Below are 26,401 nucleotides of genomic sequence, written 5' to 3' on the forward strand. Positions count from 1 at the left end.
ATCCCCAGTGTGGGGCGTGCAGGAGGCAGCCAATCAATGATTCTCTCTCATCATTGGTGTTTCTATCTCTCTCTCCTTCTCCCTTCCTCTCTGAAATCAATAAAGAAATATATTTTAAAACATGGAAAGGAAAACCACAACTGTACAGCTCTGACTGCATCCCAGCCGTCACAGTCCAGCAGCCCATGAGAGGCCCTGGTGCCCCAAGTGAGGCTCTCGGCCGCCCAGAGCACCGGGCTCCTGCAGCTCATCTGCCTTGCCCAGCACGGTAGAAGCCGCCATCTCTGCTCTTCGCAGCGGTCCTTGGCTCCTGCAACTGAGCCCCCCGCCCTAGCCGGCCTCACCCTCGAAGGCTGTCATCTCCCAAGCCTGCCCTGCCGAAGCCGTAGCCAGCCATTGCCCGGTATGCAGGCACACAGGACGCACCACAAGGCACCTTCCCCACCCTGGGAAGCAGGGCCAGGGGGACTGACTCCCTACATTAGCAGTAATGTGTGCCAGGCTACCCTGCACAGGGTGGCAGGCACTCTGCTCTCCTCTTCAGGGTGCACAGCACACTCCAGATGGTCCCGAAGTGCCCAGGAAGACAAGGGCTGACCAGAGCCCAGTGCTCTCCAATTCCCAGCCCAGATCTCTTTCCTGGGGACACTTGGAAGCAGCAGGGAGGACAGAAGGTGGCAGGTGCTGCATGTGGCAATACTGCTAGAAACACTGTTATTGCTGCATCTGAGAAACAGTGTGAAACAACACGAGGTGGGTGTATCACACACGGAGCTGAAGTTTCCAATGATGGGCTTGGTAGCTGTCCTGGCCTGAGACCCACAGGGGCCAAACCAGGTGGCAGATGGCCCAGGGGCAGCCCTCAGGCAGAGTGGTCCTGGGACAGGCTGTGGGGATATCATCTCTGGCTAAACCACCACCACCCATGGGCTTCACAGAACGAGTCTGGTCCAGGACAGCAGGTTCTATAGGGCACAATCTCTGGACACTAAGCCCTGGGCTGCCCACCCCCTAGGCACTGTCCGGCAGGGCCAGCCCTGCCTCCTCCTGAGACCCATGCCTACCCACCCTCCTGGCCTCAACAATGGACAGGGCAGCAGGGCGGCAGGAAGGTCAAGCAGTGGCAAGAATGGTCCTCGTGTGAGTATAAGTACCGGTCTATTTTCAATCCCCATCTCAAAAGGAATTCTGAAGCACTCAAATGCTTCAGATATTCTTAGCCTTGCTGCCTGAGAGCACCACGTACTGCCAGCCTTTCAAAGCAAATTTCATGCTTTTATCGACACCAGGCTGTTCACGTCACTTTGACACACAAATCACACTACCGAGTAGCAACACACCAGAAAGGCTTCATAAAACGCAATAAACCTGAGGACGTCGACACTTTAAAAAAAGTGCTACGGAAATAATCTGAAATGGTTGCAATTAAGCTACTGTAGACGCAAGCAGAGCAGTACATATATTAGGGAGACAGACGTGTGAGTACAATCTGCCAGAGAATGTCTCCTCTCTGGGGAGGGGTGGGAGCAAGGCATCATCCTCCCAGGGAGTTGCCAAGTGGCTCCCTGAGCCCCCAGCCCAGGGGCAAGAGAGCACCTCACCTGGCCCCCCAGGCTAGTGTCCATGTTGGCCCCGTGACAGAGCAAGACCAGGAGGGCCGGCTCCCACAGGATGGCACTGGCTCCACACGATGGAAACCTCAGCGCACTGGGGCTCCGAGAGGCGGAGGGGTTACTGTGGTCCAAGTACCCAGGTCTCCTGATAGTTACCAAGCCCCTCTCTATGCCAGGCCCCTGCTGGGAGCTGGGTACAAAAGGAAGACCGAGGGCCCTGCCCTACCGGGTCCATGGTCTGGTGGGGAGACACTGATGCCAACATCCCCACCCTGATCCTGAGGAGCGAGAGCTGGAAGGGCACCCAGTACGATGACCAGGCTGAGCTGACCAGGCATGGAGCAGGGAGCTGGGACCCTACATGGCCACACTTTGAGAAGTCCCTTCCCACTGGCCACACTCGATCAGTGTGAGAGACCCCCAAGTGCAATCCCACCCCCCTTCTGGACCAGAAACCAAGACCACGGTCAAAGTGCCTTCTGGAACATTCTTTCTGTCAGAGACGCGCTGCTATGTCCAATGCCAGCCCTGCTGATGGCTTCCCCATTGCTCTCGGGAATCGGGTTGTGGAGAAGGGTGTAGGTGAGGTGATGGGTAGACACAAGGGCCACCCCACGCAAACAAGGGGTACAGCATGCAAAGCAGGGGCTGTCCCCAGGAGCTGCAGCCAGAGAGCACCGAGTGCTGGTGACAGGGGAAAGATGCAGAGCCAGGTGTCTGTCCTGCTGCATCCCCCAGGAAGGGGGCTGCTGTGCCCTCACATTCCCGGGGTCCCCTCTCATGGACAGCTCTCGCGGACTTTCTATTGCGTTTTCTCACACTTCACCTCCCTCAAAGCCAGTCCCACCACCTTCCCTCTACCATCCATCCCAGCCTCTTTTCTGTGGCCCCCACCCTCTCACTACCAGCCAGCCTCCTTGCCAGGCTCCCTACACCACTTCTTGCACCAACCTCCCTGAGACCAGCAGCTTTCCTCGGCATCCTCACTGCTTGCTGCAGAGCCTCGTGACCCCAGAACACACTTTTGCCCCAGGGTCACATCTATGAGAGCTTAGCCACCACGTGCTGGCACTCAGCACTGGCTTGCTTCTTCCCCTCTCTCTCTAAGGAAAAGGTGGGTTTTCTTCCCTTAAGGTCCCTCTGCCAGCCAGATGCCCTTAAAATCGGAGCATGCTCGCAGAGCTGAGCAGATCAGAGGCAGTGTTCCTACCGCCCATCCCCCTGCCCCCTCCTTGCTCTCCTCCTACTGTGGCTCCCAAGGGGCCCTGGGATGATCATTGCCCAGTGGGTTCTAAAAAGATGGAGTCTAAAAAGGATAAAAAGAACCTAGGAAATTTCCACCTCCGTGCTGGGAGATAACGGTCCATGGGGAAGGGCAGGGGCGCCATCTAGTGGCCCTGATGGGAGCTGCACCCAACCGAACTGGGACAGGGAGGACAGAGGAGTCACTCAGATACATGGCCAAGTCACTGGCCAACACCATGAAGTATCATCCAGGCCAGTGGTCAGCAAACTGCGGCTCGGCAAACCATGGCTCATAAGGCACATGCGGCTCTTTGGCCCCTTGAGTGTGGCTCTGCTCTTTATTCATTTATCAATTGAATACCAAAGAGCCCCATGTGGCTCGCGAGCCGCGGTTTGCCGACCACGGATCCAGGCCATCGAGCAGGCCCAGCACACACACACACCACACTCACATACATATACATACACAAAAACACTTCAACTATAGAAACACACACATATACATAAACACACATACACATATACTCACACATACATATACATATATTCACATACATACAAGCACACATATACACACTCAGACACTCAGGCGTACACACAAACATGCAACACAGCCTGTGGATCTGCACAGGGAGTCAGAGGGCTGTTCGTGGGCACTCAGCCTGCACGGCCCACGGAGAGCATGCTGACTGCTAAGAGGAGGCAGGCAGAGCCCCCAGGTGAGGGGCAGGTCCACTCACACCACAAGCTGCACTCCCAGGCCCCGCCCTCCTGCCTGCAGGTGTGAACTTGGGGCAGAGCGTGGCCCCCTCTCCTCCAGGCCTAAGCTGGGGCCTCTGTGGAGTCACAGCCTAGCCTTGCCATGGAGAGAGGAGGGGACAGGGTGGCTACACGGCCACTGGGACCTCCTGGACAGCAATGGGACAGTGCCACTGACCAGGAAGCATTTCTGCCCGAGTGCTCCGAATCACGCTGGTGGGTGTGAGATTCAGGTCTTATGAAAAAGGCATCACCAACTCACCAATCTCTTCCAAATTCACCCCTGAAAGGTAAATACCACTCAGCCTGGAGGCTTTGATGACCAAGGGCTAATGCAAAGCCACGCACACCACCCAAGGAGAGAAGTGGGCTGAAAACAAGCCCTGGAACGGTAACAGGCTCTCCCACACACGCAGAGTAGCACAGTTCAAAGGCCAGAGGCCCAGGGCTGGCAGGATAATGGCCCCAAAGACATCCCAGTCCTGGGCCTGGGACCTGTGGACATGGCACCTCATATGGCAAAAGGCACTTTTCAGATAGATTAAGGACCCTGGATACCCCTGGGGGCATGGGGAGGAGGGACCAGGGTCATCACAGGGTCCTTATAAGAGGGAGGCAGGAGGGTCAGAGTCAGAGGTGGAAGAGGCTGCGCTATTGGCTGTGAAGATGGAAGAAAGGGCCACAAACCAGGAATACGGCTCCTCTAGAAGCTGGAAAGGCCGGGTTTTCCCATAGAGCCTCCAAAAGAAAAAGCCCAGCCCACACCTGTGAGACTCCTGACAGAACATGACAGAATAAATGTGTGTGTGCTAGGCTTGTGGTGATTTGTCACAGTAGCCCTGGGACACTCCTACAAATGCCCCCACCATGTCCGTGTCCAATGCTTCTCTATCTTGCTCTGTCTGAGAGGAAACGGCTTTGTTCACATGAGAGGTGAAGAGAGCATGGTCATACAGCCAAAGGAAGAAGAGGGAGGCCTGGTTTCCCACCCAAAATCTCCTGCTGGCTCCTGAGTCCTCTGCTCAGAACTCCTGATCCTGCCCCTCTCAGCAAAGGGCTCCAGGAGGTCCAAGCAACTTAAAGGAGTTGAGGTGCCTATGGGTAGAGGCTCAGTCAAGGTAAGGGGTGCCTTGGCCAGGGTCTGCTGCCTGTGTCCCCAGCTGCGCTGTGTCCCCCTGCCCCCGCCCCCACTGCCCCGAGCTGTCTTGTTTGAGGTATGGAGTGCCACAGTCTGCTCCCGGGCCTCCCCTGCCATCCCTCTGAGCTTCGCTGATCACTGTGACAACAGGCAGGGAGATGCAAAGCCCCAGCTAAGGAGTCTCCGCTGGAAACAGCCGTGAACAAACAGAAGGCAGCTGCCTCCGGGCCTGCCAGCAGAAGCTGGATGTGAGGTAAGTGTTAGCTCAGAGATTCCAGAACACAGAGCACACTGCACATATGCCCCAGCCTGCAGAGCCCAGCACTCACAGAGTGGCCTTCGGGACAGCTCACCCACCCCTGCTCAGCACCTGCAAACTAGTGGGGACCCCAGGCAGCAGGGGCCTACTGCTAACCTCACCCCTCAAACCGAAGGCCAAGAGGAAGGCGAGGGAGGCTCAGTGCTCAAGGCTACCCTGTCCCCAGGCCTGTGGCCCCAGGAGAGCCCCAGTACAACAGCCACGCACCTGACTCGGCCTGGGGAGGTGCTGAGGGAGCTCAGAACCAGCCGCTGCTCAGTGGGAAGCTCTCTAGGCCCAAACGCCAAACTCCACAAATCAGGAAGCACATTTCTGAGGGGCACGTATACCTCATCCCCAAACTAGTGAGTAAACTGAGGCTGTCATGAAGCCAGTGGGGGCAGAGCCAGCAGATCTTGAGCTACCAGAGCTCCAACCCTGGCCCACCCTCCCTAATACCCCTGGCCACAGGGAGCCACACAGAAGGCACCCATGCCTGCCTGACCCGGAGGAGCCTATCCACCTGCCCTCCCCCGCCCTTTGCCCTGCTGGCAGCGGAGACCTTCCGCCCTGTGGAGCAAGTCAGGCCGCTGGCTGGACACTCACCATGACTTGGGCTCCCCAAAGTGCAGGTAGTTGATGCTGTACAGGTCCATGTCCTCCGTGTGCCAGGCGAAGGTGGTCTTCCACATGCCGAAGTACAGGTAGGGGGTGTTGACACCCTCAATGATGGTGCCGCACTCACGCTCCACCATGTCCAGGATGGTCCGAAGGTTCCCGATGTTCCACTGGGCCACGTCCTGTGGGGCAGCAGGAACACAGTCAGTGGGCCGGCCATCCCTGGGGCACCCAGGTCCCACCAGCCCCAGTCACCAGTGGGAGGACAGGAAGTGTCCTTCCCTCTGAGCCGCCTGCTACAGAGCCCTGTTGTCAGCTCCAAACCTGCCTGCCCACTTCAGAGCCTCGCCCATCCCAGTATCCAAAACCCATCCTGGGCTGCTCATACCCTGCAGATGCCGACTGACTGCCCTGTGCTATGCAGTTGGGCGGAGCTTTCTCTAGACTCCACGTTGAGGTATGTGTTAATCTCAGCAGTAAAGACCTCAGTTTGGTCATGAGTAACTAGTGTGCCTCAAAGTCAATGACACAGAAGGAGGTAGACAACTGCCAAGTGGGACTAGACCAGCGAAGGTGCCAGACAGCCCTTCTGACCTCCGCATGAAGGAGATGGAGATGGTTCTCAGAACCAAGCAAACAAGGCTGGAATCCTCACCTACCAGTCTCATCTATTCCTAATGCCACAAGCAAGCAAACTGCATCCTGTCATAAGAGTTCACAAAATATGCTTTAATCAACTTCCTTTCCCTAGAGAACCCTTCAAGCCTGTTGAGATGTGAGTGAACATCAGCCTTCTTTCTGCCCCAATCCACCCTGTACCACCCACTCCTGTCCACACTACAGGCCCTTGATTTGGTGAGATTCGTGGCTGATTTTTGTAAGGTGAGTCCTGGCAGAAGCCCAGAACATGGGGGGCGGGAGGGAGACTGACCAGACCCCTCAGTATAAGAAAGAAAAGCCCAAGGTCGCCTTGAATAAAAGCTTCCCAAGGTCAGGGCACATCAAAAAGAGCTCGCTTCCCTAAGCCTTGTCCAATTCACCTCACTATCCAGCCCACACATCCACAATGCGGCCACAGGCGGGGGACCTAGGATCTAGTCTAAGCCAGGCAATAACTCATCATATGGCTAGGGCAAGTCATTTCTCTGCTTGAGCCTAAGTTTTCACGTCTGTAAAAGGGAACTGTTGCACTAGATCAGGCACGGGGAACACAGGGCCCCAAAGCCTCTTCAGGAACCTAAGGCAGGCGTTGCTCATGATCTCAGCATTGGCCCTGCCAAGCCTCACTGGGCAGCAGGGTCCTTCACGGGGCCATCACTACGACCAACTGCAGGCAGCACAGAAGAGCAAACCCAGAGGCTCTCCCTAGACAAGGCTCCAATTTTTTTTTAATTTTTGAATTATTTGAAAACAATGCAGAGTCTTCAAGAGAATGAGAAGATAAGCCCCAGACTAGGAGAAAATATTTGCAAAAGAACTCTTGAAACTCAATAAGAAAATAAACAATCCACTTAAAAAATTAGTCAAAGACCTGAACCTCACCAAGTAAGATACACTGATGACAAATAAGCACATGAAAAGATGCTCCATATCATATGTCACCAGGGAAATGCAAATTAAAACCACAATGAGCTACGATTACACACCTATCAGAATGGCCAAAATTCGGAACCCTGACACCACTAAATGCTGACGAGGATGTGGAGCAATAGGTACTCTCACTTATTACTGGTGGAATGCAACATGGCGTAATCACTCTGGGCAAAAAGAAATGCTGGCCAACAATTCATGTGGGGACCCACGCAGTAGTCCTGATTTTTCCAATACCTTTTGGGAGTTAAAAGCCCCACCTGTTCTAACAGGCTCCTCTCTGAGCATCCAGGAGAGTCCCCACTCATTCCCAGAAGGAGATGCTATTCCCACCCAACTCTAGTCCCACCCAAGACCAGAACTCAGGTGGCGCCCATCAGCTGCTCTCATGGTAAACATGGGCTGAGTGAATGGAAGAGACTATCCTGGTAAGAAATGACCTTCAGAGTGACAACGTGGAGTGAGGGGCACATATGGAAACCAAGAGGACCACCTAGGGAGTGGAAAAGGCCATATTTTAGCCCAGGGTACCCCATACAGAACACCCCCAGGAAAGAGCTAGGCTCAGTAACTCTGAAATTAACCAGGGTTATCTGAGGTCCCATAAATATTAACAAACTATCCCCTAAAAAAAGGGCCCCACTCAACCTTCCTCTGCTTAACACCAGCACCTCTCTGGGCCTCTGGTCACAGTCACTAGCATCTGGTCTAAGTCCTTGGACAGGCCAAGGACAGGCCCCTCTCTGTTGCCTGGGTGTCCCCAAAGCCCCCCAGCCCAGCACAGGGACCAGAAATAAGTGAACAAATGGCAGCTTGGCCAGCTGAGAACCTGGGGCTCCCAGGATTCTGAGGGTGTAAGATCAGAGCCATCAAACACTGCAACTCAGTAGGAAAGATTTTGCAAGTTAGAAAACCACGGGATCCCTTCTTCATTCATTCTAAGACCAGGCACATAGTTGTAACTGGAGCCCAAACAGAAAGCCCAGCTAAGTTTGTGTCATTTTAACTTCCATTTTCAATTCCATTTCCATTCATTCCTTCACCTCCACCATGGAAACCGAGTCCCTCATTTTCCCAAGAACCTCTTGGTATCCAGAACTTACATCATCATACAAGGAGCCACTGATGTCGGCGCCATAAATGGGAGAGACGAAGGTGAGGTTCTTCCAGTATTTGCGTTCCAGGTCGTCGAAGTCTTGGTGCCGAGGAGTGCAGTATCTGTGAGCAAACAGCACACCAAAAAGGGGGTCTCAGAGCATGCGCCTGATCTCACAGCTGAACCAGGCCCAGGGCATCTACCGGACACACCGAGGGAGAGGCTCTGCCCAGATCACCCACTGTCCCCACCACAGGGCACAGCCCCAGAAAACACAAATGTGGTCTCATTGCTACTGGGACAGCATTTATTCCAGGGTGTGTGCATAGGAAGGGCAGGTGGCCCTGCCTGGAATAATGCCCACTTATCCCACCTCATCAGCTAGCTGGGCCTGTGGTATCCAAGTCACAATGCACACCAGGGGCAGCTGGAGCAGGTGGATGGGCACGGGCTCTGGCTGTTCTCATCATCCCACTTCTCAGCACATACTAAGAGCACTGATTATGGGCCAGGCGCTGTCCTGAGCGCTAGGGCCATTGCATGAGTGGGCAGACAACACCCTGCCTTCACAGTACACTTATGTTGGAGAGCAAAGGTACTGCTAGAAATGCACAAACAATTTTAGAAAGCCAGGAATCTGGGAGTAAGAGAACAGGAAGGAGAAAACAGCAGTGGTATGCTTATGAGTGCACCGTGTATGCACTGGGAATGCCCACGAGTGCACCCATAAGCACACAGAATGTGCATGAGTGTGCCCATGTGTGCGCCATGTTGAAGGAAGCAGCATGCAGGAATGCATGTTAGAGAGCCCCTCTCTGAGGAGGCGCCATCAGAACTGAGACATTATGGGAGGGTATAGAGGACGCACTCTAGGGACAGGGAACAGGTTGAACCCCAACGGGCAGCCCTCAGTAGTGGCTATTGAAGGTAGGGTGAGGTGGACAGGTGGCCATGGGTTGGTGAGGGTCTGGATTTTTCCCACTTTGAACAGGGGGGGTCTCTGAGCACGAGATGTTGAGATCCACCCAGTGCACCCAGAGCAGATGACATGCGCTTTGTAGGGGGCGGCGTGTGCCCTACAATCTCTGCACCCCAAAGCCCGCAGTGGACTGGGCTTTGCAGATCAGGGGGGTAGAGGCCTTTAAGGTGTGGCGCCACCTCGGAGCTAAGGTTTCAGGGTTCTGCCCTGCACCGGCCAGGGTCCCGGCTGCATACTTCTCGCTGTTGGCCAGGCGGCGGTACTCCCCGACCGTCATGGCCTTCTTCTGGATGTTGTACTGTGTGAAGAGGCCTGACTGGCCCGTCACCACCTGCTGGATGGGGGCTGGGATGACCACGTCATCGATGTCATCATACGTCTGCCGCGGCTTCCACTCCTTCGGGGGAATGATCTGCGAGACCAAGGAGAAGTCAGACAGGCACATCCACATCCACTCAGGACAGGGGAACGATCAGAGACTCACTGCCCACTCCTGGGAGACCAGCAGCCACTACCTGGGAAGCACACCTGGGACTGCCCCACAGGGGCACCAGGAACCATCTGTGCCTTTATCAAGCAGCCAAGTGATCTGGTGCCAGAAACATGGACATCACCAGCTGCATTTGAAGTCCTTTTAAAACCTTTATCACTGGAGGGCAGGGCCATTTTGCCCTCTAGCTTTGGAAAGGAGCAAGGCTATGCCAGACACATGTTCTAGGAATCCCCTTCATTAACACCTACTAGGGAGTAATTACGGTTCTAGGTGCTGGGGAGGGGAAACATGGGAAAACCAAGAGCCACGAGGGCCTTACATTCCACGAAGAGGGCAGATGATAAATACCTTTACGGTGTGGCTCCACCTCAGAGCCAGGTTTCAGGGGGCCACCCACAGAGTTAAGGAAACTGTGGGAAGGTAACCAGTTGTAAGTACTAAGGATATAAAATAAAGAAGGGCTGGGTAAGAAGCCCAGAGGCAGAGGGAAGGGTGACAATTCTAAGTGGGAGGAGACCTCAGAAGGTTGCCTTTGAGAAAAGGCAGAGCTATTTCATGGGAGCAAATCCAACGGCAACCACCCACCAAGCCTTGACTGTGAGCTGATGGCAGCTCTCCTGCCCCCGCCCTCCCTGCCTTTCTCCACAAGGGGACACTAGGAGCAGCACGAAGGGCTGAGTGTCAGGGGCGCTGTGCTGGGCTTGCTTGGGCTCAGAAATCCACTCTTGGCCCCTTCACCTTCCTGGTCAGGGGCGACCTCTGGGCTGGACCAAGGGCCTCCTGAGCGTTAGGCACCCTCCTGGGCCCCACAGGGCGAAATGGGACTAGTGTCTCCAGTCCTGGGTGGCTGTTTGCAAGCCTCACGGCCCCTTTCAGGGTGCCCAGCAGGCCACCTAACAGCTTTGGGAAAAGGAACTAATTCAACCTATTTTGTTGTTTTTTTAATATTTTTATTGATTTCAGAGAGGAAGGGAGAAGGGGAGAGAGATAGAAACATCAATGATGAGAGAGAATCATTGATCCGCTGCCTCCTGCAGGCCTAACCGGGGACCAAGCCCGCAACTCGGGCATATGCCCTGACTGGGAATCGAATGGTGACCTCCTGGTTCAGAGGTCAACGCTCAACCACTGAGCCATGCTGGCGGGGCTAACCCAACCTGTTTCCAGAGCACCAGCCATGGACTCTAAAGAGGCTGAACCCTCACGCTACTCGGGGCCAATGAGGGAAGAACACCGCGCTGATGCCCAAGTTTGCCGACAGCTTCCAAACGGGGTGAAACCCCTTCACCGTCCCCAAGGACTCCACAACCCACCTATGACACCAGTGAAAGAAATGTTTTGCTTGGCACTCATTCTCCAGTTGCCAGTTAACAACAGAAAGGTGCTGCATCCCCTATCAGCACACAGTTTATTTATAAAATTCAAATAACAACAGAGGAAGTCAGTGGGTCTCCCTGGAGCAACCCTGGCCCTAGGGGACAGTGAGTGATGTCTAGGGACATATGAGGTTGTCATGACTGTGGGTGCTCTTGGCATCGAGTAGGTGCTCAGCACCCCCTGCAGTGGCCAGGATGGCCCTCCACAGATACCCGACCCACATATCAGCAGTGCCAAGGCGGGGACCCTAATAAGAGTTTAATGAGGACGAGGACACAACCTTTCAGTGAAGACTCTTTCTGGGGACGTCTTCTCTCTTGCTCTGTCAACTGCGGCCTCGACGCAACAGGCACCTAGAATACCCGCCTGTTTCTGGTGCGAGGCCATGTGACAACAAGGTACTGGCTGGGGTCAGCCTGCCAGCAGAAGGTTTTCTTAGATTTCTGGTGAGAAATCTGAAGATTCGGGTGCTAAACTAAAACATTCAAGACTGGAAAACAAAAGAAATAAATAAAAGGGGCTATGCCTCAAGGATCCAAGACGTTCTTCTGTGAGGAAGGATCCATGACCCTGAGCTGCTTTTTAATTACGTTACTGATGTCTCCTTTTGACAGAAAACCCAAACCTCTTTCAGGAAAGTGCCATGAGCCTTCACAGGCTCCGGCCCCACTTCAGTTCTATTAGAAGTCCATCCCTAGTCCCAGTCTGGGGCAAAATGAACTAAGTATGTCACTCCCAAATTTCCCACCTTCAAACAAGAGCCTCAGGCTACTTTGTTCATTCATGCCACCCCTCACACACTGCTGTGTGAAGACATCTGACAACCAGGAGGGACCCTCACACACACATGCGATGCCTGGTTTGCATACATGTGAACCACTCCTTCCTGGACACATTCTAAGCAGGTTTTGAAAAGCTGCTTGAAAGGAGGGCCACTTCCAGTTGGTCTGGAAACTGAAGCTTCTGGAAAAATCCCTTCTGGCCTAATACCCTCACACCACTACAAAATCAGATATAAAAGGAGGATCCCGCCCTGGCTGGTTTGGCTCAGTGGATAGAGTGTCAGCCTGTGGACTAAAGGGTTCTAGGTTCAATTCCTGTCAAGGACACAGGCCCAGGTTGTGCGCTCGATCCCCAGTAGGGGGCATGCAGGAGGCAGCCAATCAATGATTCTCTCTCATCATTGATGTTTCTATCTCTCTCTCCCTCACCCTTCCTCTCTGAAATCAATAAAAATATATTTTAAAAAATAAAATAAAATAAAAGGAGATCCCAGGCAAAGGACAGCTGAAGAATGTCACCTATAGAACTTCCAGCATTCTGATTGGCCCCACTCGGCACCTGGTGCACCTGCCTGGTATAGCCCTTGGACTGACCCTTGCTCAAAGCTCCTGGAGAGCAAGTTCAGCCAGAGTAAGGCCACACACTTCAAGTGAATGAGGGGACACTGGGCAAATGGCCTAGGTGCGAGTTGTATGGCAAAGCCAGGAGTCTGTGCAGTTGGGGTAGTAGGTGTGGGGAACACTGCAAGAGGGAAGAGTGAGGGGCAAGCCTTTGCCCTCCCCCCAAAAAACCACCTGGTCCCAAAGCCACTCTTCATGGGGCAGGCCTGGCAGCTGAGAGCAACTAGGGTATTGTCTACCTTCAGGACTGTCCTCAGGGATGCACCTGGGCACCAGAGCACCTTGACCCCTCCCATAGGACCCTACACAGTCCCATTGCCCCACCACCCTTCCCTGGCTCCTCCTGCCCCCGAGCTTCCCAAGCAGCCTAGGGAGGCTCCCAGCCCTGGTCTGTGGGAGGCAGGGACCCACTGGGCACGGGCCTCAGAGTATATGCAGAGTGGCTGAGGAATATGACTGGGCTGCCTGATGGCCCCAGAGTGGGGTTCCCACACACCCACAGCCGATTCTAGCCGCGACCCTGACTGTACCTGTGCCTGCTGAACACCCACTCCCACCCAGCTCTACTGAGCCTCACAGAGCTTTTGAGGAGGGGACCAAATACAGCTTTTATGAAAGAAGGAAACCCCTACACACACGTGTGCACACATACACATATGCACACACGTTCACACATATGCACATACACACAGAGAAGAGCAATCAAGGCTGATGAGACCAGGGTAGGGGGACATCCATGTCAGGCCAGCAGGACATCATATCCCTTCTCCATAGAGACCAGCAGCCTGAGAGCCAAGGATCCCCCTTTGAAAAAAATGGGAGGTGCCCAGGGACAAAGCCCCTGCTTCCTTGGATCCATCTGTCCCCAGAGTGGCAGGGAGGCTGCTGAGGGACTAGAGGCACCACACCCTGTCCCTGCTAGATGGAAGAAGGGACACGTGTGCACACGTGTGTCACTGTGACCCTAATCACCAGAACCCGCGCCTGCACCCCCAGACTGCTTCCCCCTCAGCTGGATTTAGAAAGAATTCCCGCATCCAAAGGTGACTATCAGAGAGAAAGTGGCAAATAAAACACCACTTAAGAGAGAAAAGGGACATGTAAAACAAAAGGCAGAAGGAAAATATACCCTGAAAATATCTGCCTCACAAAATCCCCAGTCCTAATAGTTTCCCACCGATCCAAATAAATGAGCAAAAAATCGGTCCACTGGAATTAACAGCCTAAACAGAGGCATCTGGGTTCAAAGGCATCTGAGACAGTGAAGGAGAGGAAGAGGGGGAGAGAGAAGGTAATGGTGTGGATCACACAGAGGTGAAGGAAGGGTGACAGAAATGACGGCGGTGAAAGGATAGCAGAAGAGTGTCGGGGTGGGATTTAAAGGTACTTCCAACAGAACAGTACAAGTTTCCTGACATAATAGATGATGTGAATCCAAAGGCAGGTAGATGGGCTGGCTGCGAACTAGAAGTGAAACAAGGTGACAGCAGATAAAGGAAGGGACCCCCACGCCCCACCCCCACAGGCACCAGGACTCCGTTGGCCTCAGAATCTCCCCCCCACTGGGGGCCTGCAACAGGAGGGGTGGCAGGAAAGTTTCACCTGACAATGGACACCAAACTGTGGATTGGTGGGCGGCAGAAAAGCCCCAAATGAACGCTTCTGAACTTGCTAGAACCCCAGGCACTGCGTTTCCAGAGCCCTTCTCTCATGAGATGAGAAACTGCAGGCGAGTAAGACACAGACGGTGAGCACTGAAGCCATATAAAGGGAGAATTGAAGTTAAAATGGCAGTGGCAGCCATGGTTCCCAAACGAGATAAAGTACTCTGTGTTGTCTATATTATCAGGTAAAATATGACTAAAAATCCTGAGGGGAGGGGAGGGAAAGGTGCTGCAAGCATACTGCTCTCCTTTCTCCTGAGGCTGAGGTTGAAGGTATGGGTGTCACCAGGACCAGAACTAGTATTAGTAACAAAACCAACCAAAAACAGGGGTAGGGGAGGAGGAGGTAGCGTACCGCAGTCTGTGGTACAAATCTCACCAGCTGTCTGCTTTTGTACAGCCTGCGAGCTAAGAATGTGTTGCTTTGTTTGGTGTATTTTTATTGTTGTTGTTTTTCTTTCTTAGATGGTTGGGGAAATATTTTAAAAGAAGACTATTTTGGGACAAGTAAAAGTTCTGTGAAATTCACATTTCAGTGTCCATAAATAAAGTTTTACTCATGCACAGCACGCCCGTTGGTTTACGGCTCATCTAAGGCAGCAGAACTAAGTGGTGGAGACAGGAACTACTCGGCTGGCAAAGCTGAGAAAATACTCTCAGGCTCTTTGTAGAAAACGTTTACCAACCTCCTGATTTAAGGAATAGACAACTAGGAATCTTAGATAAAGTGATACTCACCCAGGAAGCAACTAGTAGAACCCTAAGCAAACATGTTACAAACCTTCCCCATCATTAGGTGAGTAATGCCACACACAGGTTCACATGAACATGAAAAACACAGCCATGCCCTGGCCGGATGGCTCAGTTAGTTGGAGTGTCATCCCATACACCAAAAGGCAGCTGGCTTCATTCACAGTCAGGGCACATATCTAGGTTGCCAGTTCGATCCCTGGTCTGGGGTAATAAGGGAAACAACCGACCAATGTTTTTCTCTTACACTGATGTTTCTCTCTGTCTCCCTTCCCCTTCTACTCTGTCTAAAATCAGTAAAAACATATTCTCCAATAAGGACTTGACAAAAAGGAAGGAAGGGAGGGAGGGGGGAGGGAGGGAGGGAGGGAGAGAGGGAGGGAGGGAGGAAGGAAGGAAGGAAGGAAGGAAGGAAGGAAGGAAGGAAGGAAGGAAGGAAGGAAAAGCCATTTATATTAAAAAGAGACACAGGCCCTGGCCGGTGTGCTCAGTGGTTAGAATTTTGGCTTGAGTACCAAAGGGTCATGGGTTCGATTCCTGGTCATGGGCATGTACCTGTGTTGCAGGTTCCATCCCCAGCCCCAGTTGGGGCCCATGTGGGAAACAACCAATGTGTCTCTTACATCGATGTTTCTCTCTCTCTCTCTCCTCTCTCTCTCAGCCCTCTCCCAATCCTTCCACCTTTCCACTCTCTCCTAAAAACAATCAATGGAAAAAATATCCTCGGGTAAAGATTCACACACACACACACACACACACACACACACACACACACACAGGAAAAAGAGAGACACAGGATGAGCTTGTGTGTCTGTCTGCTTTCACACATGCACACCTATGTGTATAATATGCCAACGAAGGAGACAGGACGGTAACCATGTTGCTTCCAGGGACAGGAGCTGGGAGATGGGAGGAAGAAGAGACTCATTCGTCACTCTCTGCCCTCTTGCACTGTTTGAATTTGCCTCCCCTGTGTATACTATCTCCAAAAAAGCAACAACAATAAAAACACACCTTGTTTCACTAAGAATATAAAGGCAAAACCTCAGGCCTTCCTGGCATCAACTGCCTGGAAGCCTCCCCAGACTCTAGACCTCCTTCTCCCCGAGTGGGGTGAGACTTGCTGCCATGATGCCCTGGTGGCCACTGCCCGCTGGGCTGGGCTCAGCACAGTGCTGTCTCTGCCCCAGCCTGCCAACCCCTGCAGGGACAGGGGCGGTGTGAGTCGATTATGAATTCCAGTGCTTAGAACAGTGTCTGGCACAGGGAAAGAACCCTGTCCTGTTTGTAGTAAATGAGGTCAAAATGGATCAGTGAATAGGTTAATGGGTGCAATACCTTTGGCCATGGACACACACAGAGAAGCTGCGCGGGGCTGGGATGTCTGTCACCCACCTTGGCCAGGCCTGCCCGGTGGGCTCCCTGGGACTCGATGTAGGCCACGTATTTGTTGAAGTCCTTAAATTCTTCCATAGTTGGGCGAAATGTCATGATTTTACAACTGGGGTTCTGGGCCCCATGATCCTCAGACCCCATGGTTGCAGCTGAGACACCGCCACACCTGTGAGGGAAGACAGAAGAGCGTGAGCAGGCGGTGCTGCCACCAGCGGGTGCCCTGCTCCACAGACCACACTAAAAGTACCCGGGGCCCCAGGAAGCAACGCGGGGCAGAGAGGAGACTGCCTCGCTCTGCTCTGGCACAAAAGACCAAGATGACTTCAACTAATTAAAAACAGAGGTGTCCTAGTTCCAAAAGCCAACGTGATACTGGAAGCCAGAGCACTAATTTAAAGCTGGGGGCCCTAGGAAATAAAAGCTTTTCGTTTCAGGGACTCAAATCAATGTATATCCTTTGGAGCTGGACATGCAGAGACATCGTATCATGTGACAGGTTCTGCAAGGTAAGTGAGGTTGTGTGTGAGTCTGCCTTCTTTTGAGGTACCAGCCTGCAAGCAGGGGGACCACAACTCTAGGCAGGGCCCACCCCGAGCAATATGTGGGTCGCTCCAGGACTGGCTTGGCTGCTGTCAGTGAACCCAGGCCCAGGGAGCCATGGGAAGCCCCAGGCAGGAACCAGAGGGTAGAGGGCCGGCCAGAACGGCTCCTTGCCTGCAATCAGAGGCTCCAAGGCATCCTCAGTCATAACCATGCCTGGACATTTTGGCACAGAGGGGAGACCGTGCTATGTCATGCACTCTAAGATTCACGGCAGGCGCCTGAAGATAACTGGAAACCAGAGCTCCTCTCAGGGAGAAGGGTACAGACTGGAATGGCTCCCTCCTGTCTCTGGAGTTAAGGGGACCCAGTGTGGTTGTCGGTGGCCCACCCTGAGCAGGAAGAGGCTTGGTGACAGATTCTGGGAAGGGTCCCTGCTGGCCGATTAAATTCTCCAGGTTCAAAAGACTAGACTCCCACCAGGATTTGGAAAAAGTCAGAATCCGAGTACACACAGACCTGAGAACTTGGGGAACAATTTAACCAAGTTCACCTCACCCCACCCCAAAGTGAGCTGGGGAATGAGAAACCCAAGAAGCCCAGTGGTCCCAGAAAGGGGCAGGGAGGAGGGCGAGGGGAAGGGGAAAGGGGGTGACAAGATGCTTCCAAAAGGTGATGCCTGCAGCGGGCACTAGAGGGCAGAACAAACCCAGGATTTGCCACTGAGGAAGTCATTTTCCCCTGGGAGCGATCTGGAGGCCTCAGGCTCACAGGTACCCTGTTCTGGCCTTGCCCCTAACACCCCATCCCATACCTGGGACACATGAGGTTGGGGCCAGGGGACAGCAGCTAAAGCCCCCCTCTGAGGGCCAGACTCTCACGCATTGCTGGCAAGGGCCCCGGAGGATCCTGACATAAGGGTGGGGGTGAGGGCGGGGAGATGTCACTGCTTCACTGCTGCATCCAGGCTGGGACCCACCATGACCCTGTGACCACAACAAGTCTCAAGTTTTCTCGAGGGGCAGCCACAAAGCTGAAGTGTGCATGGCAGGTCACGAGCCTGTGACGCCTGACAGCAGCTCTGGGCGGGATCACACAGAACCACCAAGAACACACGGTTCATAAAAGGAGAGGGGTTGTCACAATCCCTCCTAGGGAGCAGCAGGCACCAGAAAGTCCCAGCCTCAGCCAGGCTGCCCCTCTGGAGCCCTGACCAGTCTTTAAGACTGACCACCATGCCATGCCAGACGGCCCCTTGCCTGCAGCCAGGGCCCAGGACCTGAATCCCCACCTGCGACCCCCACCCACCCCACCTGAGCCCCAAGCCTACCTGCCCTCTCCCCTCCAGCCCAGATGCAGCCACACAGGGCTCACTGTGGGCCTTCACTGCACAGCGGCAGACAGGACAGCACGTCTGTCCTGGGGAGACAGACCCTGACCCCAATACTATTGTGCACATCAGTGTGGTTCTGAGCTGTGCTAATGGCTATGGTGGGAGAACAAGGAAGGGCGGGAGCAAGCTCCATGGGCCAGGACCTCGAATGAGAGACCGAAACAGGAGAGCTAGCTGGCCTTCCCATTCCCACCATCCTAGCCACCCATTCCTGTCCATCCCACGTCAACATCCCTCGAGATTTTCCACACCCACTGGGGAGGTCAGGGCCTCCGCCTGTACAGAGCAATAGGCCACCCACCTATACCACATGGACCATCTGATTCGTCCTCGGAGGCCTGCTGCCTGACATGATTGACCCGCCTCAGCCCCTGGTCCAAAGCCCTCGATGGCCAGGCAGAAGTCCAGAAGCTGGTTCCTCAGTCTGCCATGGCCACCGGTGCCAAGATCTGGAGGCAGTGAACAAATCAGCACTTCAGAGGCCCCCAACCCTGTTCTATGCATTTCTCACGGGTGACTTGTCCACTCTACACAATGAGCCCATTTTTCATAGTTCACTTAGGACACAGGACCCCACGAAGGGAGGTCACATGTCTAAGCCACTTGGCAAGTAGGTGGTAGGGCCAGATGCCCAGCCAGACTCCGCTGAGACAGCCAGAATCTCCCACCTCTCTCCCACCCTAGTGAGTGGCAGGTGCCAACACCTACCCACACCCAACAGCTCTCATGTTGAGTTCGGCCAGTCCTGGCCAGCTGGCTGCCTCTCTTCTGAGGCTGGCTCCCGAGTGGCCTGCAGGGGAGGGGACAAGAGCCTCTTGCAGAGGCCACCTCCCACCCATCCACCCAAATACCCGGCGCCACTGGTGGGAAGTGACAGTCTCCTCCCCAGGACCAGCTTGTCCCAGGCAGAGCTGGGGCAGCCGGGGCCCTGCCCACACGAGCGCTCTCTCTCATGTCAAAAATCATGACACAGAGATGAGTTTTCCATCCAGGAGGTGGAAAAGCAGATGCTGAGACAGCAGGTAGAGTATTCTGCATATGCACACTGGCAAGAGATGCTCTACTCCAACCACCAGATTCATCCAGATTCAGCTCCATGGTAAATTCCATAGGATTTTTTTTCTCTCTTATTCATGCCTTTTGAAATGAACTTTTTTAGTACGTAAATATAAGGAAGAAAATTAAAATGGTTTGTAATCCCAACACTCCATAACCCTTGACACATTTTTTTGAATGAGGGCAAATAAAAAATCATATATGGGCATGTTTAAAAAAATAAAAAAGGAATTTGGATGCCAGTCCTGGGCCAATCTTCTGGTTCACTGGAAACATGGGGGAGGGGCAGAGGACAGGGAGAGCCCCAGGGAGGGAGTTCGCAGCACAGTCAGGAAGAGGGACGTGCTCCTTACCAGACAGAGCCATGCCAAAAAGCAGGGCTCTGACAACTCAATATACAGAAACAAACAGCCCAATTAAAAAGTGGGCCAAGGACTTGAGTATACACAAAAGGTCAACAAGCAGGTAAAAAGGGGCCGAACATGTTAGCCAACGCGGAAATGCAAACGGAAACCAGAGTGAGATACCACTCATCCCCACTAGGATGGCTAGAACAAGAAAAACAGACAAGGAGAATTGTTGATGAGGATGTGGAGAAATTGAACACTGATATAATCAGGTGGGAATGTTAAGACGGTAGCACCACTGCAGAAGAATTTGGTGGTTTAGACGAAATTATGATCAGCAGCATAATACACCATCACCTCCCCAAGACATCTACATTCTAATTTAGACTGTGAATACACTCCCTTCCATGGCAAAAGGACTTTGCAGATGGATTAAGTGAAGGACCCTGAGATGGGGATAGTCCTGGAAATCCTTCAGGGGGCCCAGTGTCATCACAAGGGTCCTTATAAGAGGGAGAGGGATGAAGACTGGATGACAGAGCAATGGAGGCAGAGGCTGAAGTGATTCGAGGAAGGGGCCTGAGGAGTGGAAAACTGAAAAAACTCCAAGAAATCAATTCTGCCCTGAAGTCTTCAGAAGGAGCAGCCCTGCCAACACCTAAAGCCCCATAAAACTCACTCCAGACTTCTGACCCCAGAACTGTCAGGGAATGAATATGGGTTGTTTGCAGTCACTAGGTTTATAGTCACGGTGCAACAGCCGTGGGATGCGCATGCAGAATCACTTTTTCTGAAAAGTGGTTTGGGGTTTTCAATGCATTTGAAAATACCGAGTTCTAGTCCACACCTGGCCCTAATTAGCCATGTGGCCTGCATCTGAGGTCAACACGGAATATGGAATTCGAGGCAGCCTTTCTTAGACCACTGGGAGCAGCCAACGTGGCAGGGAGTGAACAGGACTGTTTGTCCTCCAACCTGTCACCGCCATGGGTGTGAGCTGGGAGGTGATTAGCTTGTTTCCTCTCTTCTTACCAGTGACCACCTTGGGATACCATAAATAAAGAGGCCACCACTTTATTTTTTTATTTATATTGATTTCAGAGAGGAAGGGAGAGGGAGAAAGAGGGAGAAACATCAATGATGAGAGAGAATCATTGATCGGCTGCCTCCTGCATGCCCCCTACTAGGGATCGAGCCTGCAACCTGGGCATGTGCCCTTGATCGGAATCAAACCCAGGACCCTTCAGTCCACAGGCCGACACTCTAGCCACTGAGCCAAACCAGTTAGGGCCAGAGGCCACCACCTTGAAACTCTCTGTCCTCTGTCCCTGGTTTATTAGAAAAGTATAGGAGAAGGTGGACAGCCTGGAGTTGACACCTAGAAGCAGCTGGGTAATGGGATTCTTTTAAATCCATTTAAAAAGAATCTTTCATTTTAAATACCCCCACCCCACCACCCCTGGCTGTGACTGGTCACCATCCTCTGTAGGTTGTGGGGTGGGGTGAATAGGGCCCCAGAAAGCCCAGAAGTGGTATCCCACCTGATTCGACCGACAGAGCAGCCCGTCCTAGGCAACCCCAGAATCAATAAAAACTCTCAGTGGTTCTTGGGGCTTCGAGAGGACAAACATGGAGTATGCAGACTAGAAAAGAGACACCCAGCAGAGCCACTCCTAGAGGGTTCTAAGCTCCTCTGTCTAAAGGCAGGCAGACCCTGGAGACCCCAAGAACTCAGAATCACATGGGGCTACCTTCTCCCCACAGCATGCAGCCTCACAGGCACCTGGGAGGAGGCTGTGGCCTTTGGGACCTTGGTCTTGCACTTACTTGAAAGTTCCTGGTATATTACGATGGTGAGGCTGCAATGAGAGATGCTCTAGTAAATGGCTTGGATTCTGTCAGGTTCCTGCAATGGTGATGGTTCCTAAAATGCACAAAATAAAAGCATGATTAACTACATTTATCACATGCTTAAGTCTAAAATCCACATTACACTCCTAACAGTGGCATGTAGCCCAAGGACACTCTTGCCTTTATTCAGATGTATCCAAATCCTTGCCACTTTGCAGGAACACAACCGTTTTAAGCTCATCTTCCACAAATCAGCATCTGAGAAAGCAAGGACCTCCAGGAACAAATTAAACCAGAGAAGCTTTTAGAAACCTTAAGGTACAGGCAGTTTCTGGGAGGTTTACAATAAGTTCTGCCTCCTGTGAACTCCTGAAGCCGGGGAAAGCACCCTCCAAGGAGGACACTCACATGGACAATGCCGCACGGTGACCACCACCTGCACCCCCATAAGGTGCACACTGGGGGAGCCTGGCAGGGACTGTGCAGACCACACCAGGGCTGGGTCCCAACCTAGACGCTAGTTGGGCAGAGATAGTCCAGTACCTGTGGAATGGATACAGCACAAGACTTTTAACTTGGGTTTGGCCCCAGGACCTTTGACAATCTGGGCTACAGTTCCCCCAATTCACCAGCCCTCCCGCCCATATCTCCCCACAGCTCTCCAGACACATGAACCACAATGGCACAGGGTCTACCAGATGTTCCCTGCCTCTGGACCTTTGCACATGCTGTACGAGACCTGAGCATGAGGATGGGCCTGACATTCCAGGAAGGGCAGCTTACCCCTTGAACTCAATCCCACACCCTTTCTCCAATTTACCAAGAGTTTTAAATAGCACGGATTTCACCAGCACTCTTATAACAGACAATGCACACTGACATTCTAAATCTTACTTTAAGCTGGTTTTTAAAAGTATCGGCACAACCCATTTTAGTGGTTTCACTGTCTTTTAACAGGGCACAACCCCTGGTTGAAAGGCCACATGAGGCTGTAAATGTGTGGAGCTAGGGCTGCATACATCTTCCTCGGGACACAGTAGGCTGTCGCTGGCTCTCCCAAAAGCTCCTGGGCCTCTCCCACCTGCACAGCTGAAGGCCGCCCCACTCCACAGCCCTGCCAGCACCTAACATCAGCCAGAGCTGAAGTCAGAGGATCCAATTACTGTGAAATCTCTCCATGTAGCCGTAGCTGGCAGAATAACAGCTGCCAAGGATGCCTACCTCTGAATCCCCACAACATGTGGCAATGCTCCCTTCTGGGGCAACAGGCACTTTGCAGATGGGATTAAGTGAGGGATCTTGAGATGGGAAGAGTATCCTGAATTATCAGGTGGGCTCTGTCATCACAAGGGTCCTTATAAGAGGAAGGCAGGAGGGTCAGAGGAGATGCGATCACGGAAGCAGAGATCAGAATGACGGGCTATGAAGATGGAGGAAGGGGCCATAAGGCAAGGGGTGCAGGTGCCTCTAGAACAGTGATGGCGAACCTTTTGAGTTCGGCGTGTCAGCATTTTGAAAAACCCTAACTTAACTCTGGTGCCGTGTCACATATAGAAATTTTTTGATATTTGCAACCATTGTAAAACAAAGACTTATATTTTTGATATTTATTTTATATATTTAAATGCCATTTAACAAAGAAAAATCAACCAAAAAAATGAGTTCGCCTGTCACCTCTGACACGCGTGTCATAGGTTCGCCATCACTGCTCTAGAACAAGCATGTCAAACTCGCGGACAATGAATATTTTTGTGGCCCAGCCAATGTAATGGTATGTAAGAAATATTTTAATAAAAATTTTGTAACTTAATTTTTACAAGATCCTGTTATACATAATTATTAATAGCGAACTACAACATTCACTAATGACTGGTTACTATAATCGCGTTGCAGTCATTTCCCTTACGCGCAGGCGCACCATTTCTCTCCACTAATACTAACAGCTTATATTTTAGCAGCCAATTGCCACGTCATTAGTCTTGGACTGACTTGTTTGGTGTGCACGCAACAGGAAATATTTCACTTTCAGAGAACAAGAAAACTAGGTTTATTTGCGTTACGCTTATTAATTTGTGCAGTTATTCAGTGTCTGGTAAGTTAATATTCAAAAAAAAATATTAAATTTTACTTAAATGTTCTATTATTTTATGTTAACGATTACTCATTTATTTCAGCCCTTTGTATTCAGCATGTCTCTATTGAAATAAACCTATGCTTCTATGAAAATTGAAGCTTTTGTTTTTTTCACAGCTCACATACACTTACACCTTGTTTACTGGCCCGTGTTAGCCTTTATGTTTGACGTGCTTGCTCCAGAAGCTAGAAATGACAAAGAACTGAGCTCCCCTAGAGCCTCCAGAAGGAACCAGCCTCGACCACACCTTGATCTTGGCCCCATGAGACCATGTCAGACTTCCAGCCTCTAGAACTGTGAGATAATAAATGTGTGTGTTTAAGTCACTAAGTCTGTGGCCATCTATCAGCGCAGCAAAGGAGACTAATGCTACAAGCGTCAATGTGTATTTTCTTGATCACAGAGTAGGTGAGGGGTCTTATCATTGTCACTGACCATACAGACCTCTGCTATGAGCTGCCAGCCCCTATCGCCCCTATCCCTCATCCATGTCTCAATGGGATCAGGTGTCTCCCCCGTCACTTATAACTGTCTCTTAGCATGCTGTCTCCCTTCCTGGACATAGGCTGCCCCTACCAACACATGGTCTAAAAGGCAGAGAAGCCACTTGTGGTTCTCAGCTGGACAGACCCCAATCTGCTGCTGCCCATGGCTGCTGGGCCACCCAGACTGTGGGTTCTTCTGCTCTCATACTTTGGGGGCCAAAAGCACCAACCCCCAAGCCAGAAGGCTAGAAGCTCTAGGGCTGAGGTCAAGGCCCAGTTCTCAGGCCACAGGTTGAGGCAAGGCCTCTATCTACCCTGACCTATGTCTACAAGGAACCAAGTCCAGGCTCACCCACATCCACTGCTCCTCTGAAGGCTCCCCTGCAGGCGCTGGGATGCAGAGGCCTGGCCTCAGACTGAGCCAGAGACGTGCTTGACACAGGCAGCCAGGGTGGAGGGACCAGAGGACTCCTATGTGTGAACTGCATAGAGTGACTTACTTCCCAAATGGGGAATGACTTTACAGTAGAGAAACCTGGCAATCACAATTCAGTCAGGGGATCAAGGTCAACATTAACAGTAATAAGTCAAAGTGACATATGACCCTTGACATGATAGGATGAAAAGGGCCCTTCACCTCTGGGGTCTTCCTCGCAGAACACATCACCTAGTCTAACCATGAGAAAAACACCAAACAAACCCCGATTTAGAAACTTCCCACAAAATCCTTGACCAATCCTCCTCAAAACTGCCGAAGTCACCAAAAACAAGAAAAATCTAAAAAGCTGTCACAGCCGAGAGGAGTCTAAAGACATGTGATAACTAAATGTCATGTGAGATGCTGAATGGTATCCTGGGACAGAGAAAAGACATTAGGGAAAACTGAGGAAATCTGAATATAGTATGAACTTTAATTAATAAGAATATATTTATTAATTTTGACAAATATACCAGCCTAATATAACATGTTCATTAATAAGGAAACGAAGGGGAGGTTGTTTATGAGAACTCTATCTGCTTAATTTCTCTATAAATCTAAACTGTTTAAAAAATAAAGTCAAAGTAATTTTCAAAAAGAAAAACAAATCCAAAAGGCCCAAGCAGCCTGGGTCTCATGCCTCCTGCTGCCCAGGCTGGCCCAGCCTAGCTGCTGACCTCGCTGTGGGTCCTGGGAAATCTGGGGCGCTAAGAATAGAACTCAAGAGGGAGTCCGGTTGCAGCAGGTAAAAGCCAAGGCATCAAACACCAATGCCCCTAAAAAAGCGCAGTCTGACCATTTCTCCTTTAAAAAGGCGCAGTCTGACTTCCAGATGACGTTGTTATTCTGATGTGCCCGCCCGCCCAAGCCCGCAGATGCTGACGAAAGCAGCAGGCACAGCGGCTTACTTCTCCACCCCCTCTGCAAAGGGCAGGCAGTGGGGCCGGAAAGGAAAAAAAGCAGAAACCAAAGAGCTGGCGATACCTAAACACTGAGGCAAAAGGAACTGCCATTGACTAGTGGCGTCGCTGGGACTCCAGAGCTTGGCCACACACCCTAGGAAGAGGTATCTGGGTCCCCAGCTCTCGACTGCCCAAGGCTGACCCTTAGGGTGGGTCCAGGGGCTGAATCTACACCATGCCACACTACCCATTCCTGCCCTAGAGCTAGGCCTGAGGTCCAAGAGGCAGAAAGCTGACTGAGCATCCCATGGACCAGAGAAGGGAGCCATCACCTGTACACGCGGCTGACCTAGAAGGGCTCAGCTCCCTAATCTGCCTACTCCTCCCACCCCATAAGCCCCAAGTGGCCCCCAAAAGGAGCAGGTGTATCCCGCTGCCTACTGAATCCTGGAGGTTCTCTATGCCTCTCAGTGCAGGGAAGCTACTCAAAGCCTCAGAACGACCCATAACTTGAACACTCTATTGTCCAATCAGTATGAACTCATGGGTTTTTTAAAAAATATGTATCTACAGGTAGATGGACACAGATATAAATACAGAGGGGCACAGAATCACAGGTTGATATTCACATCTCCAAGCTTTGTCAACTGACAGGCCTGGGAAGCCATGACACGCCAAGCACTGAGAGTATGCTCAGTGGCCAGACAACAGTTTTTAATGCCATTCTCCAACACAGGGAACATAGGCTCCTTGGAGAAGCGGTCAACCTGAGCATCTCGTGGGGGCAGGGAGGAAGG

General features: G+C 52.1%; 1 protein-coding gene across 12 annotated transcripts in view; it reads right to left on the reverse strand.

Annotated features, from left to right (window-relative positions):
• Positions 1 to 26,401, reverse strand: part of KDM4B (lysine demethylase 4B) — a 134,559-nt gene that overhangs the window by 79,656 nt on the left and 28,502 nt on the right. For 11 of the 12 annotated variants that reach the window (XR_009452988.1, XM_059697085.1, XM_059697078.1 and 8 more), the window contains exons 2-6: positions 21,582 to 21,678; positions 16,419 to 16,584; positions 9,573 to 9,748; positions 8,365 to 8,479; positions 5,660 to 5,853 (exon numbers count right to left, since the gene is read on the reverse strand). Coding sequence is in view for 11 of the 12 variants with exons in the window: in XM_059697085.1 (XP_059553068.1) it covers positions 5,660 to 5,853; positions 8,365 to 8,479; positions 9,573 to 9,748; positions 16,419 to 16,559 (626 nt within the window). In the remaining variant the exon portion in view is untranslated. Of the gene's footprint in view, positions 1 to 5,659; positions 5,854 to 8,364; positions 8,480 to 9,572; positions 9,749 to 16,418; positions 16,585 to 21,581; positions 21,679 to 21,785; positions 21,880 to 26,401 lie in introns of all 12 variants that reach the window. The other variant, XM_059697075.1, reaches the window with a different exon arrangement.

Source organism: Myotis daubentonii, chromosome 5 (genome assembly GCF_963259705.1).
Source record: "Myotis daubentonii chromosome 5, mMyoDau2.1, whole genome shotgun sequence".
NCBI lineage: Eukaryota > Metazoa > Chordata > Mammalia > Chiroptera > Vespertilionidae > Myotis > Myotis daubentonii.